This window comes from Moschus berezovskii, chromosome 11 (assembly GCF_049115385.1).
Source record: "Moschus berezovskii isolate FMDL1 chromosome 11, NW_MosBer_1.0, whole genome shotgun sequence".
Taxonomy (NCBI): domain Eukaryota; kingdom Metazoa; phylum Chordata; class Mammalia; order Artiodactyla; family Moschidae; genus Moschus; species Moschus berezovskii.
In genome coordinates, this window is record NC_142470.1 from 840788 (window position 1) to 861847 (window position 21060).

General features: G+C 57.5%; 1 protein-coding gene across 1 annotated transcript; it reads left to right on the top strand.

Annotated features, from left to right (window-relative positions):
• Positions 1–1896: 1896 nt before the first annotated feature.
• On the top strand, positions 1897–13595 carry LOC129539648 (endoplasmic reticulum mannosyl-oligosaccharide 1,2-alpha-mannosidase-like; the record flags this gene model as incomplete). Its single annotated transcript, XM_088841696.1, has 12 exons — positions 1897–2011; positions 2667–2782; positions 4454–4608; positions 4836–4888; positions 6025–6249; positions 6934–7082; positions 7456–7644; positions 10506–10696; positions 11198–11318; positions 11768–11965; positions 12042–12173; positions 12780–13595. Coding segments are annotated over 12 exons (1869 nt in total), but the record flags the coding sequence as incomplete, so codon positions are not given.
• Between the last annotated feature and the right edge of the window lie 7465 nt (positions 13596–21060).

Below are 21060 nucleotides of genomic sequence, written 5' to 3' on the forward strand. Positions count from 1 at the left end.
GATGAAGACCCCGAGGGCCCACCTGCCTGACTCCGCAGCCCTGCGTCCTCACTGAGCCCGGTCGGCCAGGCCCCAGCCCCACCCCGAGGCACCGGAAGGCACCCGGGTCAAGTCCACCCCGAGACTCGAGCGGCCCGGGAAGGGGCGCCCGGGGGGGACGGGGCATCCCGAGCCGCCCGGGAAGGGGCGCCCGGCGGGGACGCAGCGCCGCGAGCGCCGGGGGCCCGGCTCCCCGCCCGCCGGGCAGAGCCGCTAACGGTCGGGCGGGCTCCGCGCGGCGCACCCGGAGGCGCCAGCGCCGCGACGCCGCCATGCACCCGCGGCCCGCCCCGCTGGGCCCGAGAGCGGACGGCGGCGGGGCGCGGGAGCCCTGCTGGCCGCGGCGGGTGAGCGGCCGCCTGCGCGGGCCTGGGCGGCCGGGAGCGGCGGGCCGACCGCGGGCGCCGCGGGGCACAGGGTGCGGCCCGGCCTCCGCGCAAGCCCCGACCCGGGCGCCGGCCCCCACCCTGAGCCCCGCGGCGCCCGCGGTCGGCCGGCCGTGGGCCCAGCGTCTCTGGTGGTCTCCGGCACAAGGGCCTCGGACGGGCACCCCGGCCGCGGCAGCAGCGGCCCGTCCGAGCGCCCTGGCGCCTCTGCCTGTCGAAGGAGCCACCCAGCCTCGACTCTTTAAGGTCCCACAGAACCGACCTCTGGCGCTTCACCGACACCCTCAGCGCTGTCTGAGCGTTCCTGGGAAGCAGTCCGGCAGCGGGGTCCCGTTGGGGTTAGGGTGAGGCTGAGGGGAGTGGAGTTGGAGGCACTCTTTCTGGCCCCTGACGTCTACTCGCTGGCGCTTGGAGAGTTTGCCTGTCTCATGTCTCCGGTGTCGTCTCTCCCTCCTTCCTCAAGCTGGCCTCTGGAGCTAAGACGTTCAGAAACCCCCATCCTTTGGATAAACTTTGCCCCATCATTATTTAAAACGTGATAACTTTTTCCTCTGATTCAGGCGTATGTCCCCAGAGGTGCTTTTATTTTACTTGTGCCACAAATCAGGAGGCTTTTGTCCAGCTACTGATAGGAGACTGAAAGGAAAAACATACACACACACACACAAAACTAATATGATCTCCCTCACCTTAATTCTGTTATTTCTGACTTTCATGGCCTCATGAAAATGAAAGAAAAACAAAACTCATGTCTCACCCCAGACAGACCTTGTGGTTTTTAAGTCCTTCACAGAAGTCCTGATCCAGAACCTAAGTTGTGAACCTGATCTCACTTCAATAAAATATGCCTGCTGGGGCCACTGTCGTCCTCTTACAAGGCCTGACGGGTCAGGAGTATCCAGGAGCCGCTACCTTAGGCCTTTAGTTTGTTCTGGACCTGCCTTTCAGGAGGTTTTTTTTTGACTGAGTCAGGCAGCACCCAGGAGCTTCGTTCCCCAACCAGAGATCAAACTGGGCCCCATGCAGTGGAAGCTCAGAATCTTAACCACTGAACTGCCAAGGATTCCCCAGTTGGACCTTTAAAAAATTATTTTTTGCAGGAGGCCTTTACTGCCATGCAAGGAACTTGTGCCTATGGAGAGCAGGGGGCCTGAGCCCAGCTAGTGGGCTGCAGGGACTAGGTAAGGCGGGAGGGGGCTGCAGCCAGCACACCCAGCTGCCAGTCATTCTCCAAGCCCATAGCAGGGCCAGAAAAGGTCTCCCCATGCGTTTCACTCTAAGTGGACCAATGCAGGCTGTCGGCTGCACTACCGCTCCAGCCTGCGGCCCCCGCTTGGAGGAAACGTCCCCGGGTCAGAAGCAGCAGAGCCCCACGCTGGGCCTCGGGACTTGCTCCTCGTCCTCCCGGAGCCTGACGCGGCGGGAGAGGCTGCTCGCTGTGCTCCTTTGACTGAAGCAGCCGTTGTCTGTCCCTCAGAAGTGGAAGCAGCTGTCGCGGTTGCAGCGGACGGCGCTCCTCTTTCTGCTGGCGGTCCTGATGCTCTTCGGCCTCTTGTCCTATGTCCACGTGGCTGACGAGTGGACAGGTACCAGCTGCATGATCCTCGGGCGTCCTGAGGGCTGACTAAGGGGTGGCACAGCCATCTGGCAGCGGCAGGCGTTGGCAGGCAGTGAGATAAGGAGAAGCCTAGAATGTTCCCAGCCCCCCGCTGTAAGGTGGCTGTTAATCTGCGGTGTCTGACTGTTTCCCAGACGTCTGCTGTGAGAAGCGGCGTGTCGTCCCAGCCATCTCACACCGAGGTCCAGGTCTCAGGGTGCAGGCGGAGTCTGCAGGCACTTCCTGACATGCACTGCAGTGCTGGGAAGGAAGCACTGGTGCTGGGAGGAGGGGCCTCTGCTTCCTGGGATCTGCTTGTGACTCCTTGGAGGAGGAAAGCTGCAGAGCCCCCGCGGGTCGCTCCCGTGATCGGCCTGTGAGCCACCGTGGGCCCTCCTTGAAGTGGAAAAGAGGAAGGCCAAGTGTTTGAGTTGTGGGTGGGGATAAAGACAGAAGCTGCCAGGAGCTATGGGCAAGGTTTGCTTCCCTGTGGCCACTCTGGAATTCCTTGACCTGCCCGTTTTCGGAGGTCCCAGCCTGTCCTTTTCCAGGAGTGCTGGCTGTGTCGGTGCTGTTTCCAGCACCCTTTGACTCTCCTCTGGGCCTTGAGGCGTATCTGAGATGAAACAGATTCTCCTGTTTAGCTGTGGACAGCAGGTCGGCGGCAGCATGGCAGATGAGACCAGCAAATCCTCCCGCCTTGCCAGCTCCTCGGAAAGCAGCTGAGAACCCAGAGACCGTGGTGGGGCTGTCGCCTCAGGTACTTGAAGTAAACTGAACGTAGAGTCGTTACTGGGGTCCAGGCCAGAAGCGCGTCAGCGCAACATGGGCTGTTTGAGAGGGACTGGGAAGAATTCTGCCTCCCACCACGTGTCTGAGGTTTTCACCTGAGCCTCCTTGCTCTGGGCTGCTGGACAGAGGAGATGCAGGGAGAGAGGAGCGCCACTCTGTCCTCCGTCTCTGTGCCCAGCTGGCGCTCCAGGTCCTCGGGGGATGAGACAGACCGTCCCTGTTCCCTGGGAGCTACTGGCCGAGGGCGGGCAGGTGGGGTCTGCACTCTGACCTGCCCAGACGGAGATGCTGGGGCCTCCACATCACAGTGGGGTCAGCAGGGAGGAGTGGGGTTGGCAGGTGCGTGATGCCTGCCGTCGAGAAAGGGTGGGGGCAGGGGTGAGGCCTCGTGCTGGGGGCCCCGAGCCATCCAGGGGGCCAAGCGGGGGTGGGGGCGCATGTGGAGACAGAGGGCGAGGAGGTCAGCCAGAGCCACGGCAGGTCCCCACCCCAAGAGAGGGGCCGGCCTTTGAGAGCCCGGGGTGCTCTGCACCAGGGACACGCTCCCGTGGGTTGGGGTGTCCAAGTGGGCCCATGTGCCCCCAGGCAGAGGCTCTGGGACTGATGCCGGCCTCACGCCCCACAGGGTGCCTGGGAGGGACAGGAGGCTGCTCTGACCCCGTCTCTCTGGAAGGTCTGTGTGTGCAAGAGCCGTTTTCTCCCTTTAGAGCCAAGAGCATTCCTTCTGTCACTTCTGTGGCTACTCTTTTCTGTCCTGACTTCATGGTCATGTGACAGCAGAACGTGGCTGTCTCCCCTCCGAGAGACACGTTTCCACACCTCAGCGTCCATGACCTGGATTCTGGTGCCTGGGGGGTGGGGCTGGAAATGAAGGCGTGAACATCCTCGTCTCCTGTGGAGCGAGTCTTGGGGCCCCTGCACATCCTGATGGCGCTGGCACCTCCTCTCTGGGTCCGATGGTGGCACTTGTCCCTGAAGCCTGCTTCATCCCTGGAGCTTTGTTTAGGCCGCACCTACTCTCTTGACCTGGGGGCCCGGCTCGGTGGGCTTTGGATCTTGGAAGTGTGTTGTGTTTACGGATCCTCCTCCAAGGTGTCCATGGGTGCTGCAGCCAGAGGCTTTTCCGTTCACGAATCTGTGTCCTTGTGAGCTGGAGGAGTTGCTGTCACAGCCACTGTTGGGGCGCTGGAGCCGGACGCGTGTGTCCTCCCACAGCGCTTTGTCACTGACCAGCTGCCTCTGCCGCAGCCTTCCGAGGCTGAGGTGGAAGTCCTGGGCGCAGGCCTGGGCAGTGTTCTCTGTGGCTCCATCGACGGGAATGGGGTGGTTTAACCCTGCCCTGCTGCCCTTGGGGTCTGACTCCCAGACACGCTCTGGCCAGGCTTAACCGACTTTCCAGGGCTACACTCGCCCATTGGCAGAGCTTCCATCAGGCAGTCAGAGCCAGGAGCTGACCAAAAAGGGGCTCATCCCAAAGCCGCGTATCGTATGAAAAGCGGAAATCATTTCCTCTAGGAAACTGCAACTGCTCAGCCAATCCACAGCGCTCCCTGTGTGGCTCCAGGTCTGACTGGGGCGGGGGGGTGCGTCCTAGAAGCAGGATGGAATCATTGCACGAATGACTCTTGTCTGTGTCCAGAAGCCCCAAAGGCATTTCCGACGAGGACCCCCCAACCTGCAGATTAGAGCGCCCGATGGAGACACCCAGGAGAGGAGGCAGGCCCAGGCCCAGGGGAGGGCAGAGGTGGTGGGAGAGGCTGGCTGGGGAGCAGAGGTGCGGAGAGACGGCCTCAGGTACCGGGAGCATCAGAGGTGGTCTGAATGTGGGAACCCAGAGGCGTCTGTTGGTGTTTTTTCCCTGAAAAGCAAAGAGAACCAGCCTGACACCTCAGTATAGCTGTCTTGCGTCGCAGACTGTGCCCCCGGGGAGCAGGGTTGGAGGCTGCTCACTTGAGGTTCCCTGTGTAGAGTGGGAGGTTGTGCAATCCGCCTCTGCTCTGAGTTTGATTCTCTGCCTCCAGCTGGAGGGGAGTGGGGACCAAGCCGAAGCAGGGCACCCTCGCAAGAAGGCAGAGTTCCCCGGCTGGCCTTCTCAGCAGCAGACCCTGAGGATTCAGGCCAGTCGAGGTAAGGGCCGCCTGCGCCCTCTGGGCCTCAGCTGGTGTTTGGTCTGAGGGGCGCAGCATGGAGCACGCTGGAGAGTTGGGGTGGCCGCCTTCCCTTGGAGCATGGGCCCCGGGGGTCCTTGGGGTCAGGCACCCTTCAGAGCCTCGGTGATGACGTCCAGCCCCTCTGTGGCTGTCCCACCGTGTCCAGTGCTGCAGCGGCGGGAGTGACATGTGCAGGAGGCTGGCCTGTCTGCCCGTGTCCCGGTGACAGGCCTGGGTGCTGTGCACCTCTGTCCTTCAGAGATTCCCCTAGGCCGATGGCTCTGGGCAAACGTGCAGGGTCCTTGGGCTCCAGCTCGACAGGTGAAGGGCCTATGGGCGGCGGTGCTTAGTGAGCCCCTGCAGCCTGCACACCGTGGTCCTCTCATCCCCGTTGAGATGGCTCTCTGTCCTGTGCCCATTCCACGGACAGGAGAACTGAGTCTGCGCCCTGGCTGGGGCCCTCTGCTGCCAGCGCTGGAGGACCCCAGGAGAACCAGGGAGCCAGGAGGGGTACTCGTGGCCACGGCCCTGAGGGACACAGGGCAGCTGTGCAGGGATAGCAACAGCTGACTACGCTGTGGGTGTTGCCAGTGGCCGCCTGAACCCACACTGAGGGTGTGTGTGCTGAGGCCGCGGACACCGGCGTCTCCTTGTGCGGTCGCCCTGTGTGTGCACGTGGTTCCCCCACATGTGGCGAGAAGCCACCTCTGATGTGCGCCAAGCCCCGGGAGGTGTCTGATCAGCCTTGAGGCATCAGCTCCCCGCTTTCTCCCCCTCGGAAGCACCCTCAGCTGATTGGGCAGAACGCAGGCACCACCAGATGAGACCTTCTCGTTCAGGTCACCAGGGCCTGTCACGTTAGATGTCCGCAAACCAGACTGCACACCCAGGCATACTGGTTCCTCTGCTTCCGCTCCTTTGCTGTTTCCTGGAGGGTGGTCCCTGCCAGGACCAGATGGAGGCTGATGAGCATGGGCAGGGTGGCAGTTTCAGCTTGGGCCTTCACTGCTGCCTAAGGTGCCCCCACGGCAGCCTCACTCACCGTGGGGCCGCAGGGCAGTTCTGTCTGGGTGCCCATGCCCTGCTTTCCTCCTCCCAGCCTCCCAGAACGAGCGCCAGAAGGCCGTGGTAGATGCCTTCCTCCACGCGTGGGCTGGATACCGCAAGTTCGCCTGGGGCCACGACGAGCTGAAGCCCCTGACCAGGTCCTTCAGCGAGTGGTTCGGCCTCGGCCTCACGCTGATCGACGCCCTGGACACCATGTGGATTCTGGGGCTAAAGAAAGGTACCTGCTCGTCCCTGCGGTGGGCTTGAGCTCGCCACGCATGACCCCCGGGCCCGAGTGAGCCTGGTCTGGGAGGTGACCACATGCCGCGTCCTGCTGGGCTGTGCTTCGCCTTGCCCTGGCTGCCAGAGTGGCTGTGCTGGCCACGGGCAGTGCTCGGTCCTCACACATGCGTGCGCCCTGCGCCTCCTGCAGAGCGCGGAGAGAGGTGGAGGGTGGAGTCCAGGGGTGTGTGCAGCCCGTGTCTTTGTCGCGGAGGGCCCTGTGGGGGGAGGTGACACGTGATCCGACGCAGCGGCCGGCCGCGCCCCGAGTTTCCCTCAGTCTTTCTTGTGCAGACAGGGTGGGACGGGCGACGTGTCCCCGGATGTCTCTGAACTGGTGCGCTCACGGGCCTGTTTCGTCTTTGCCTTGCACTGCAGGCCCCCAGCCATTCACTGTCTCGTGCTCCTCTGTAGTGTGGCTTTGACGTCGAGCACTTGTGCTCACGCTGCACGGCCTTCCCCCAGCTGCACGCTGGCCCCATGTTTTCTGTGCGGTTGGAGGACTCCTGGGCTCCCCCTCTTGCATGAGGAGGTGATGTCGAAACCCTGCAGGGGATGTGCATAGCCCCAGAGGGAGCGGTCAGGGAAATGCTGGACTGTTGTTAATTTGTTCCTGTACCTCTGCTGTTCCACGTGGTAGAATTTCAAGAAGCCAGGAATTGGGTGTCCAAGAGGTTATTGTTTCAGAAAGATGTGGACGTCAACCTGTTTGAGAGCACAATCCGGATCCTGGGTGGGCTTCTGAGTGCCTTCCACCTGTCGGGGGACATACTCTTCCTGAAGAAAGCTGTGAGTGTCCCGGCATCGGGTCTGCTTTTTTCCTGGGGGGGCTGGGGTCTCAGTAGACAATGCTTTTCTCATGGGATTGGGCTGCGGCAGGCGTTTGTTTCCAGTTCTGTCTCCTCCCGCTCTTGAGTCTGTTTCCAAGCACGTGAGTGGCTGAAGCAGCATTGTGCCAGCCTGCTGCCTGCCCGTGAGGTCATTCTGAACTGATTTGAGTCCAGCTCGGTCTCTGTAGCTGGCCAGGGTTGGGTCACGTGAAGCCAGCATACTCGAGTCTGTCCACTGAATTAGTTGAAACTGGGTGTTGGGTTTACCGTCGTGTCACGGAGACAAGGCCACCGAGCAGCAGGAATCGGTGACTCATCGCTGTGTTTATCAGGAGGATTTTGGAAATCGGTTAATGCCTGCCTTCCGAACACCCTCTAAGATCCCGTACTCCATTGTAAACATTGGCACTGGAGTTGCTCACCCACCCCGATGGACTTCTGATAGCACAGTGGCTGAGGTGACAAGCATTCAGCTGGAGTTCCGAGAGCTCTCTCGTCTCACGGGGGATAAGAAATTTCAGGTACGGAGGGGCCCTGCTTCCGGCTGGTGCGGGTTTTCTGCGGGGCCGTCTCTGGCTCGCGGAGCACGTGGAGGTCTGTGTGGTCACGGGCGCTGGGCCGTGAGACTCGTGTCGGCTTTGGTTCTTGTCCCCGGTTTTCCTGGAGAATCGCATTTTCTGGTGACACCAGAGGTGCAGACGGGAGAGGCCTTGACTGGAGGCTGAGTCCTCTGCCTGGCCTGCCCCTCAGGGCCCCTACCCTGATGACTGGTCCTGCTGCGCTCGGCGTGGCCTGCTGTCCACTTGCCTGCTGCAGTGGGGAGGACGCCTGCTCTGCTGTGGCTGAGCGTCACGGGGTGACTGGAGCTCTGGGTTTTGTGGTCAGCTCAGCGTAGGTGACGTCGTTGTTGTCCCACTTGTGGCGCCCTGACTGGGCCCCGTACGCTGTCCCAGGTGGGCAGCTGGAGTGGTGTGCCGGCGCGGCTCCTGGTATTGGGGGGCGGGGCAGTCTGACCCCCGAGGTTCCTCCCAGTGAAAAAGTCCTAATTTGAAGACCTGGACTGGAAAAAGCCTCAAGTGTGTCAGGGATTGGCGTAGTCACAGCAGTCGGCAAGGTTGTGAGCTTCTATTCAGTACAGGCTTCCTTGGTGCCCAAATGCCTCCCTCAAATGTTCCGGGGACCCTGCCGTATGTGCCCAGAGAACAGGCAGCAGATGAGCAGGTGGGACCCACACTAGTCCTGTTGACCCTCATCTCCCACCCTGCTCTGCCTTGCAGAGTGGCTTGGCACAGTGAGAGGCTTCAGCTTATGTAGTTCCTGCTGCAATCACTGTAGCCCTTCCCAGCTGAAACTGGAGAAACTGAGGCAGGAAGGGTTCTGCTTACTTGTGCAGGATCAGAGGTAGAGGGAGATGGAACTCAGACCCGCAGCACCTGCCCTTGAGCCTTTTTTATTCTATTTTTATCCATATCAATATTGATTATTGAAATGAATGTAGAGTGAACATCAGATCTGAAAGTCCTCTGTCATCACTTTCTTAAACACACACAGCTCGGAACATAGCACAGCGACTACCCTCTGTGCACAGTCCTGTGGCGTCAAGCACGTCCAGACCATGGTGTAGCCATCATCAGCGCCACCTCCCCAGACTGACCCCCTGTCCTCAACTGGAAAGGAACTCCCCACTCTCCCAGGTCCTGGACGCTGGCATCTACTTTCTGTCTCCATGAAAAATAGTTTCATTTTTAAAAATTTTGCCTCTTTCTTTTCTTATTGTGGTAAGAAAATCACATAACATAAAACTCGCCATCGTAAAACCACATTGAAAGCATCCATTTCATAAGTGTTCAATCTGTTCACACAGCTGTGAAACAGATCGCCAGAACTTTCTCATCTGACGAGCAGAAGCTCTGCACGCATTGCATACTGGCTCACTTCATTCAATTTTCTGTCTCTATGAAGTGTGCTGTTCAAGGCCTGTCGTACAGGTGGAGTCACACAGCGCCTCTCCTTGTCAGTCTGGCTCATTTTATGCAGCGCAGTGTCCGCAGGGTTCATCCAGAGTAACGTCAGAACTTCCTTCCTTTTGAAGACTGAATACTATTCCACTACCCGGATGGACCATACTTTGCTTTTCCATTCACCCATCAGCGCACGCTGGCGTGCTTCCACACCGCGGTTACAGTGAATGACACAGTTCTGAGCGCGGCTGTGATGATACCTTGTTAGATACAATCCTTAGAACTAAAACTGTGAGGGCGTGAGGCCACTCAGTGTCCCATGCTTTCGAGGAAACGCCATACTTTGTCCCGAGCGGTTGTTCCATTCTGGATTTCCGCCGGCGGTGCACAGGTGTTTCGGTTCCTACACATGCTTGCAACACTTGTTTTCTGTTTTCTGTGGTGGCAGCCATTGAGGGGAGCATGAGGTGATGTCTGATTCTTGTGGTATCTGCTTCCATTGTGGCGACTGATGATGCTACACATTTTTTCATATGTTTATTCGTGTGTCTTCTTTGGCAAACTATGAAAATCCTCTGCCCTCATGTGAGTCCAGTTTGGGTGTTTTGTTGTTGAGCTGTAGGAATTCTCTGTACACTCTGGACAGTAGTCCTGAATCAGATGTGTGGCATGGAAGTTTTTTCTCTCCTCTGTAGTCTCCATGTTCTTCCAACATGGACGGTGTCCTTAGATGCACAACAGATTTTCACTTGCAAGGCGTCAGTCTGTCTGTTCTGCTGCCTGTGGATTAGACAGTGTGTTCCAATCCTTGGATGAAGTGTGGCCTGTCAGGTGCCACCCTAGGTCAGGGAAGCCTGCTAACGATGGAGGGGACCACACGCCGTCCACGTGAGGTTCCCACACACCCAAGGGCAGCCCTGCGTTAAATGAGCCACTTGCTCATAAGGGTCACTTGCAGACACACATATTGCCATGTCTCGGCGGTTGTGAGATCACGAGAAGTAAGCAGCTCACTCAGGAAGTGAGCTCATTGATGGGTGTGTCACTGCTGGGTCCAGAGGACTGTGAGGAAGCGGGCGCAGAGCCTTGGGGTAGAGACACGCGTGCTGCCCCCTAGACAGGAGCCCGAAGAGAGTACAGATGTTCCCCGGTGGCTGAGGACTTTGGGGCAGTTGTCATCATGAGCAGCAACCTTGGGCTCAGAAACAGATGTGCCTGCCAGTCCTGCAGGAAGTGGGAGCACACAGCAGTCCTCCAGGGGGGTGCCAGGCCCGCAGCTGTGGCCTCAGACACTGTCCCGGGCGGAGGCTGGAAGGGGTCTCGCGGACGAGTTCACTCCTGCGGTCGGCCGTCCGGGCACCGTGCTGGAGAGCAGTCTCTCCACGCGGCCCACTCACTCACCGCCCCGTCATCTGCCCCAGGAGGCCGCAGAGGAGGTGACGAGGCGCGTGCACGCACTGCGTGGAAAGCTGGACGGGCTGGTGCCCATGTTCATCAACACCAACAGCGGCAGCTTCACCCACTGGGGCATGTTCACCCTGGGCGCCAGGGCCGACAGCTACTACGAGTACCTGCTGAAGCAGTGGATCCAGGGCGGGAAGAAGGAGAGGCAGTGAGGCCTGTTTCTCTGCCTTTGGGGTGGCCCCCGGGCTCGGGGAAGGGTGTCTCCAGTCGGGGCATGTGAGCGTCCTGGAACTCAGTGCTCTGACACTGATCAGCGCACCCTTTCCCAGAGAGCTGCCTGGTCGCTCCTTGTCCAGCTGGAAAATAGAGATAAACCCCAGTGGGGCGCTGGGATCCTCTCAAGCCTCGAGCCTGGGGGTGACTGTGGCCCCGGAAGTGTCACTGATTGGGGAGCCCGCAGGCTGGTTCAGGGTGAATCAGGCTGGCACAGGCTGGTCTCCAGTGGCCCCTTGGGGCTGGTTGGGAGGCTCTGACCTCACAGGACTGGGGGCGGCCCAGAAGCCCGTGAGGCTGACCCCCATGGGGCAGGCAGAGCCGGGCCTCATAGATCCCAGAACGGGGACAGGAGCTCGGGGTCACGCCCTGTCTGTGGAACTGAGGGCTGTGCGCCCACCTGGCCAGCGCACACAGGCCCCGCTGGTCTGCACAGGCTGCTGGAAGACTACCTGGAAGCCGTGGACGGGATCAGGAAGCACCTGCTCGCTAGATCTGAGCCCAGGAAGCTGACCTTCGTGGGGGAGCTCAACCACGGCCGCTTCAGCGCCAAGATGGTGAGTGGGAGCGTATTTCCCTGATCCGGCCTCAAGGCAGCTTGGGGACCCAGCCTCTGTGCTTGATGTCTGATGGCTCTGAGTGGGGACGACCAGGGGAACCTCGTGATCCTGGCCGTGGAGTGTGAGTGGTCCCGGGTGGATGTGGGTGTCCCGTGGCAGCAGCAGGAGGAGCTGAGGCCTGTGGGGCGCCAGGGCCCCCATCCCAGAGCCCCCACCTCCTCCAGGACCCCTGCCCTGCTCCGAGTCTCTCCTTCCATGCTCTCGGGGAGCCCCCACCCCCAGTCGCATGCCCTCCTGCAGCCAGGGCTCCATCGACCTTTGAGGTGGTCCTTCCAGAAGCTTCTCCCCTGCCCATGTGGGGCCCCAGGTGCTTGGCCTGCAGCTCAGTCCCCTGTCTGAGGCCTGATGGCGCTGGACCCGCTGATGAGGTGACCCTGTGGTTTCAGGACCACCTGGTGTGCTTCCTGCCAGGGACACTGGCTCTGGGTGCCCACCACGGCCTGCCTGCTGACCACATGGAGCTGGCCCAGGCGCTCATGGACACCTGCTACCAGATGTACCGTCAGATGGAGACGGGGCTGAGCCCCGAGATCGCACACTTCAACCTGCATCACACGAAGGCTGTTAAGGACGTTCAGGTTAAGGTGAGCCATGCTGGGCTCAGGGCCGGGCCAGGTGGGAGTGCCGGGAGGCACCTCCTGAGCCCATGTGCCTCCCCAGGCGGCCGACAGACACAACCTGCTGCGGCCCGAGGCCGTGGAGAGCCTGTTCTACCTGTACCGCGTCACAGGCAACCGCAAGTACCAGGACTGGGGCTGGGAGATCCTGCACAGCTTCAACACCTACACGCGGGTGAGCCCCGCCCCGTGTCCCCAGGGCCTCACTGGCGCCTCCCAGGGGCTGCGTGGGGAGGCCCTGCCCTGCTGTGAGGGCCGGGGGGTCAGGGCATCCGTCGGTCCTGTCTGGGGGACAGCTGTCGGGAGGGTCCCTGCAGTGGCCTAAGGTGCACAGAGCGTCCTGGGTCCTCCGTGGGGCTTGGGCAGTGTGTGTCCACCCAGCGGGTGGGTGACCTCTGGGCCGCTACTCCCCAGGCCAGGGGCCACAACCCCCTGCTATGCCCAGGGCCCACTGCCCACCCTGGCAGGGCTGAGACTTGACCTTCACCCTGTGGCCCCTGAGGTGGACTCTACACCCCTCGGGTGGCCTTGGGGCCTTTGTGAGGTCTGCACAGGTTTTGGAGGTGACACTTGGCATCTGGTCACTGAAGGGAACCATGGCTGACCTCCAGGTGGCCACTCCCCTTGTGGGCTTTGGTGTCCTCCCCACCTGACCCTGCCCTGGGGGCCGTGTGTTCTGGGGAGGGCTGGGGGCCCCGGGCGGGGGTTGGGCGCCTCTGACTGGCAGCCCTCCAGAGGGCTGAGCCAGCGTCGTGATGCTGCGGCCTCGGCTCTCGAGCAGGTCCCCTCGGGCGGCTATTCTTCCATCAGCAACGTCCAGGACCCCCGCCACCCCCAGCCCAGGGACAAGATGGAGAGCTTCTTTCTGGGGGAGACGCTCAAATACCTGTATCTGCTCTTCTCCGACGACCCCGACCTGCTGAGCCTGGACACCTATGTGTTCAACACAGAGGCTCACCCCCTGCCCATCTGGGCCCCCTCCTCGGGCGGGCCGGCTCTCGAGTAGACGCTGCCCCGGAGGCTGAGACGTGCTGTCCGTGAGGGTGCTTGTCAGCAAGCCTCGCGCCCTGACCTTGGCTGTGCGGTGTCCCCCCTGCTGGCGGCACGTGCTCCAGGCTGGGCTTGTGACAGAGGCCCGCGGGCCACAGGGCCAGGATGTTTCAGGGCCTCGTGGCTGCTCGGGGTGGCCACTGGGCGTCCGGTGGTCTGCCGCTGGTTCTGTGCTCCTTGCCTGCTTCCTGTTGGATCACCGTTTGGAACACACAGGAATAAATGGGCGGTGTGATTCTGGGGATCCTGTCCACTCAGCGAGTTTCTTCCTTCTTCCTAGAAAATCAAATCATGACCACATTCCTGAAGCCTGAACACTCTCCTGCTGCCCTGCAAGGGCTTCCTCGGGGTCCTGGGCGTCTGGTCAGCCCAGGCCACTTTGGCCCAGAGCCCGTGATGTGATCAGAGATGGGCTGAGGACACAGCCCTGTGCAGCCCAGCCTCGGGCTTATAGCCTATGAACACGCCCGATCCAGAGGCTTGCCTGACCTCATGGGGATTCGGGCTCCTGGCTGGCTGTGGTGTTTACACGTTGGACTCAGGGATCCACCCCTGCCTTTCAGGGCTGGGTAGGGCTGGGCGGCATGTTCACCGGCTCCCAGCCCAATGGATGGACGCACGCATGCCCTGTGAGGTTCCCATGTGGATGAATGGTCTCTGAAATGCTGGGGGTGGACTGAGACAATCCAATCCAAGCTTTTGGGTCCCAACTCCACGTTCTGTGCTCTGAAAGTCATATCTCCCCCACCCCGCCCCCCGCCTTTGGAAATCCTAATCCTGTTAGGTACAATGGAAAACGTCAACAAACCAGCAAAAGCCTAAAACAATGGAAGGTTGTCAGCCACAAGGCAGAGGCAGCTCCCAGCTCTTGTTCCCCCAAGAGAAGCTCCGTTCCGTTCCGTTCCGTCGCTCAGTCATGTCTGACTCTTTGCGACCCCGTGGACTGTAGCCTACCAGGCTTCTCCGTCCATGGGATTCTCCAGGCAAGAATACTGGAGTGGGTTACCAAGAGAAGCTCACACATGCACAAAACCAATCACAGCCAGCTTTCAACCATGGCAGCAGCAAAATCACAAGGAGAAACTTAAAAGCAGGAAAATGGCCTACCCAAAGGAAGAAAATTATTTGATAGGAACCATCCCTGAAGAATTTCGGACATCAGCATTATTAGAAAGCAACTTTAAGAGAATTGTTAAAAATGCGAATAGAGGACTTCTCTGGTGGTTCGGTAGTTAAGAGCCCAGCTGCCAATGCAGGGGACGTGAGTTCAGTTCCTGGTCTGGGGAGATGCCACCTTCTGAGGGTCCGCTAAGCCCACGTGTCCCAGAGCCAATGCTTTGCAACGAGAGAAGCCGCCATGATGAGAAGCCTGTGCGCTGCAGTGAAGAGCAGCCCTGCTCAGCGCAGTTGGAGAAAGCCTCCACATCGCAGCAAGGACCTAGCACGGCCACACATGAATAACTGTTTTTATGCGAAAAGAGCTCATGGAAAACAGGCACATGGAAGTAAAGCAACCCCAAAAACAATTCAAAGATGAGAATAAGGAAAAATTATGGAAAGAAAGCAAAGTCCCAGACTGAAGAGCACAGCAACTGGGAGACTCACTAGGGGCTTCAGCAGCAGATCCAAGCTGGCAGGAGCAGGAGCGCGCTGGAGTTGGTGTGTGACTAGAGGGACTCGTGTTAAGAGCAGAGACCAGAGAGCTCTGGAGCCCCACCCCAGTGGGTCCCACATGTGCCTTCCAGCAGTTTTAAAGGAAAGAGAGCAGGGGAAAATGAATAGTTGAAAAACTAGTTAAAAACTTACCAAATGTGCTGAAAGATACAATCTACAAATTCAAGAAGTTCAGTGAATTCCAAGAATCAAGGCAAAGAGACTCACACCAAGACACTTTAGTAATCAAATTATTGACAGAATCTTGAAAACAGCATGAGAAATGACTGTTACATACGAGCCATCTTCATATTAACAGATAATTTCTCATCAGAAAATGATAGAGATGGACTTCTCTGGTGGCCCAGTGGTTATGAATCTGAATTCCAATGCAGGGGACATGGGTTTGTTCCCTGGTCCAGGAGCTGAGATCCCGTAGCTGGAGGGGATCTGTGCACAGCGAAACCTGCACACCACACCTAAGACCCGCCAGGACCAAAAGTAATGAATTTAAAATAGAAAACCATAGAAACCAGAAGGCAATGGCGTATTTAAAGTGATGGGTGAATGAAGTTGTCAACCAGAATCCTATATTCAGCAAAACTGCCCTTCAAAAATGAAGAATTTAGGGCATCACTGATTCAATGGACATGAGTTTGAGCAAGCTCTGGAACAGGGAAGCCTGGTGTACTTAAGTGTATGTGGTCACAAAGAGTCGGACATGACTGGGGAACCGAACAACAACAAAGGCATTCCCAGATAAGCTATAGTTGAGGGAGTTTGCTGCCACCAGACCTGCCCTACAAGAAATGCTCATGGTATCCCTTCGGATTTAAGTGAAAGGACATTAGATAGTACCTCCAAGCCATAGGGAGAAATGAAGATCTCTGATAAAGGCAAAACTGTGGGCAAGTATAAAAACCAGCATTATATTTTTGGTTATGACTCTACTTTGTGTTTACTGTAGGATTTGAAAGACAAATGCATGAACAGCAATTGCAGACTTACGTTACTGTGCCCAGATGTGTGAACACATAATTTGCAATGACAACATAAAGCAGAAAGGTGGAGCTGTTTTGAAGTGCAGTATGTATGGGATTGAGTGAGGTTGTTGTCTACATAAGTACATTGTTATAAACTTAGGATGTTAAGTATAATCTTCCTGGTAACCAAAGAAAATATCTTTGAGATACATACACAAGAGTCTCTAAGAAAGCTACTGAGGTAATAAATTCAGGAAAGTTGCAGGGTATTAGATCAACAGCTAAAAAATCAGCTACAATTCTATGCACCTGCAATGAACAATTCAAAAGGAAATTAAGGAAGCAATTCCACTTTAAATAGCATCTAAAAGAATAACTAAAAATAAATTTAACCAAGGGGGTGATTTAACTGTACATTGAAAACTATAAAACATTGCTGATGGAAATTAAGACCTAAATAGGTAGAAAGATATCCTTTGTTCATGGATAGAAAGCCTTCTTTTTTTTTTTTTGGCTGCACCACTCAGCTTACAGGATCTTAGTTCCCCGACCAGGGATCAAACCTGGCCCCAGCAGTGAATGTGGACAGTCCTTACCTCTGGACCACCAAGGAAGTCCCGGGAAGACTTAATTTTAAGATGTCAATACTCCCCAAAGTGACCTGCAGGTTCAATTCAATCCTTATGAAAATTCCAACTTTTTTTGCAGAAGTTGAAATGTCAATCCTAAAATTCATATGGGATTGCAAGGGGCCCTGAATAGCCAAAATAATCTTGAAAAAGAAAAAAGAAGACACACATTTCCCAAGTTCAAGACTTCCTACAAAGGCACAGTATTCAAGACAGTGTGGTGTTTCCATGAGGCTAGGATAGACACCCGGATCATGGGAAACAAGAGAGGATCTAGAGACAAACTCATGGCTGTGGTGGTGTTCAGGCGCTAAGTCATGTCCAATCTTTGTGACCCCACGAAGCAACCAGGCCTCCCTGTCCGTCCCTACCTCCTAGAGTTTGCTTAAACTCATGTCCATCGAGTTGATGATACCGTCTAGCCATCTCATCCTCTGTCGTCCCCTTCTCCTCCTCCTCCAATCTCTCCCAGCATCAGGGTCTTTTCCAACGAGTCAGTTCTTCACATCAGGTGGCCAAAGTATTGGAGCTTCAGCTTCAGCGTCAGTTCTTCCAATGAATATTCAGGGTTGATTTCCTTTAGAATGGACTGGTTGGATCTCCTTGCAGTCCAAGGGACTCTCAAGAATCTTCTCCAGCACCACAGTTTGAAAGCATCAATTCTTCGGTGCTCAGACTTCTTTATGGTCCGACTATCACATCCACTCATGACTACTGGAAAAACCACAGCTTTGATTAGACAGACCTTTGTCGGCAAAGTGATGTCTCTGCTTTATGACACGCTGTCTGGTTTGTCACAGTCCTCCTCCCAAGGAGCAGCGTCTTCATTCCGTGGCTACAGTCACTGTCCGCAGTGATTTTTGTCACTGTTGCTGTTCAGTCACTCAGTCGTGTCCGACTCTTTGTGACCCCGTGGACTGCAGCATGCCAGGCTTCCCTCCCTTTCCTTCCCTCTCTCCTGGAGCCTGCTCAAACTCACGTCCATCGAGTCGGTGATGCCATCCAGCCATCTCATCCTCTGTCGTCCCCTTCTCCTCCCGCCTTCAATCTTTCCCAGCATCAGGGTCTTTTCTAGTGAGTCGGCTCTTTGCAGCAGGCGACCAAAGTATTGGAGCTTCAGCTTCAGCATCAGTCCTTCCAACGAATATTCAGGACTGATTTCCTTTAGGACTGACTGGTTTGCTCTCCTTGCAGTCCAAGGGACTCTCAAGATCTTCTCCAGCACCACAGTTCTAAAACATCAATTCTTCGGCGCTCAGCTTTCTTTATGGTCCTACTTTCTCACATCCATACATGACCAATGGAAAAACCACAGCTTTGACTGGACCTTTGTTGGCAAGTAATGTGTCTGCTTTCTAATACAATGTCTAGGTTTGTCATAGCAGTGATTTTGGAGTCCAAGAAAGAAAGTCTGTCACTGTTTCCATTTTCCCCCATCTGTTTGCTTGGACGTCGTCAGAATAATCTCTGATCATGGAAAGACACTGTCCCGAGTGCACAGGCCCCACAGGACGGGGGAAGATAGTCTCCAACTACAAATCCAATAAGGGTTTAATAACCAGAATATACTTTTTAAAACCTCTAAAAGTCAAGAACAAAAACTCTTGAAACTCAACAACAAACAAAAAAACTAAAACAAAACAAATTAAACAACAAAAAAACTCAACAATGAATAAACAGTAGAAACACTTTTCATGTTAAAAGGGCACATTATGTGTATAATTTAATACACGTACACACATGCTAATTTGACACAGCTGTGGGTGCCACTTGGGTTAGAGCTGAGAGCACGGGGACCTGCTTGGGGACACCCCCTGCCCCTTCAAGACGTTTCTCCAAAGAAGACTTATACATGCTCACAAAGTACATGAAAAAGTAATGTCACTGGTCAGGAAAATGCCAATCCAAATCACAGTGAGAGACCACTCCCACTGTGGCAACGCTGCCTCTAAACAAAACAAGTGTTGGAGAGGGCGTGGAGAAATGAAACTTCTGTGCACGGCTGGCTGGAATGTAAAATGACCCAAATGTCGTGGAAAACAGAGTGGCGCCTCCTCAGAAGTGAAACAGTTACCACGTGGTCCTGCACTCCCACTGCCAGGTGTACCCTCCCCCAAACTGAAAGCAAGGTCTCGCAGAGATAATCGCGCTCCCGAATTCACAGCAGCGTTTTCAGCGTAGGCGAGAGGTGGAGACAGCCTGGTGTCCACCGATGGGGGGATGGGCATGCACAATGTGGTTGGTCCATAAAGGGAACATCACCCACATTTACCTGCAGAAAAGGAAGGAAATCCCGACACAGCCGACAACATGGATGAGCCTTGAAGACCTGATGCTCGGTGAGCCAGACACAAAGACAACTGTGTATGATTCTACTCCTACGAGGTTTCTAGAATAAGCAGACTCATAGGGACAGGACAGTAGAGGTCGTCCCAGGAAGGGGGAGGCCTTCCCTGCTGGCTCAGTGGTAAAGACTCCACCTGCAGTGCAGGAGACACGGATTCGACCCCTGCGTCACGAAGATCGCCTGGAGAAGAGAATGGCAACCCACCCCAGTGTTCTTGCCTGGAGACTCCCGTGGGCAGAGGAGCCTGGCGGGCTACTGTCCACGGGGCCTCAGAGTCAGACACGACTGACGACTGAGCGGTCATCAGCCTGGGGAAGGTGTTGCTTAATGAGTGAGGAGTTTGTTTGGGAAGATGAAACAGTTTGAGAGATAATGATGGTAGTTGCACAACAGTATGGATGAATTTACAGCTGATGTTATATTTAAATGTGATTGAAAGCGTATGATTTCACATACAGAGATGAACATGGCCTTAACTGCAGGTGCTGCGTGGGTCACAGCTGAGAGCCCTGGGGCCTACTCTGGGACTCTGTGCATCCCAGGAACCCACCTCTGGTTCCTGGCGGCTCTGAGGTCTGAAAGGGGCAGGGTAGGCTCTGGTAAGGGACTGGGCCTGGTTCCCAGATCCAGGGGCTGTGGAGGGGGAACCAGGCCCCAGCTTTGTCCCCAGAGTCAGTGGCCCCGGGCAGCTGGGGAAAGGGATCTGGTCCCCCAGACATACCTGTGTGCTCAGGGCCACAAGTCGTGGCCAGAGTTTCAGAGGAATCAGATGCGCCTCTCTGGGACTTCCCGCTGCTACCCAGGCATGGAGGAGCCGCCTGTAGCATCTGCAGGGGGAATGCGGTGGGCCTGTGGTGGGTTGGGGTCCAGCCTCTTAGCAGACAGAGGAGGGGCTGCCGTCCACGGGAAGGGACTCCTCCGTGAAGATGCGGGCCTCTCAACACAGGACTGGCGCCCCTAGATGCAGGGCCGGGAGCACAGGGACAAGCCCAAGGGTACGCGGGAACAGGGCCACTTTGGCACACAGAGACAAGAGGATGGGGGCACGGGGAAGCAGGGGCTGGGACACAGGGGGACACAGGGGCTGGGGCACAGGGGTGTGGGGACGCAGGGGCTGGGGCACAGGGGGACGCAGGGCCGGGGGCACAGGGGGACACAGGGCCGGGGACACAGGGGGACGCAGGGCCGGGAACACAGGGGCGTGGGGACGCAGGGGTAGCACAGGGGCATGGTGACGCAGGGCCGGGAACACAGGGGCATGGGGACACAGGGGTAGGGGCACAGGGGCATGGGGACACGGGGGTGGGGGCAGGGGGGCGCTGAGGGTGTGTAGGGATGCGGACACAGGCAGGGGACTGGGCGTGACTGTGCTGCGGGCCTGGGTGACCTCAGGGAGGCCACACCCACAGGGCGGTGTCACATGGTGGGTGAGCATTGTTACCACACTGAGAGTCACAGCATGGGGCCTGGGACTCTGAGGGGAGCTGGGGCGGGGGCGGGTGGCACGTGGTCCCTCCCCGCCGAGCCCCAGGCCATCTGCTTTCCAGCCAGCCCAGCACACAACAGGAGAGGCCTGGGCAGAGACCAGGGCCCCGCGGGCCAGGGACCGTCCTGGGAGTGGGGACAGGCAGCCCACTCCCCGCTGCCACCTGTGCGGGGCCACCCCCCACACCCGCTCTGGGCCCGACTCATGGGCCGCGTCCCCAGCAGGACTGCGGTCAGCACAGCCCTGCCTGAGACCGAGCAGGCCACCCGCTTGGCCTGTCTGGCCCCTCCAGGCCCTGGACTGGCACCAGGGCAGTGGGGGCCCTTCTGTCCTCTGGGTACTGGGGCGCCAGAGAGGGGCTGGCCTGAGGGGGCGGGAGAGGGTCCTGGATCCCAGTTCGGCGTCCAAGCGCGCGGCCCCAGCTCCTGTGCGGGCTCTGAGGCCGGGCTCACCCTCCTCTGCCCGCCACACGGCCCTCAAGGTTTCCAAGCGCTGGGCTTCTTTCCCAGGGCCGCTGACCCTGTTATGCCCTGAGTCCAGTCCCCTCATACTGGTAGAATAAGACACTCGCAGCCATGCAAAAGCAAGAATGGGGTTTATATCTAGCTCGAGCTAGGGCTCCTGCCCCTCCCAGCGCAGTGGAGTGCAGACAAGAGCCCTAGCTCGAGCTAGAAATAAACCCCATTCTTGCTTTTGCTGCGAGTGTCTTATTCTACCAGAATGGGGGAACCGGACTCAGGGCATAACATTTGGGGGCTCGTCCAGGATCCCTCTGACTGGGGAGAATAAAGCTATCCCGGCAGACCGGGTTCATCAGCCCGGAGGAAGGCATAACAACCCCACCCCTCACCCCAGGGCCCGAGAGCTGTCCTCCCGCCGAGCCCCGTCTGCCAAACTCTCCCTTCCTTCCCCTC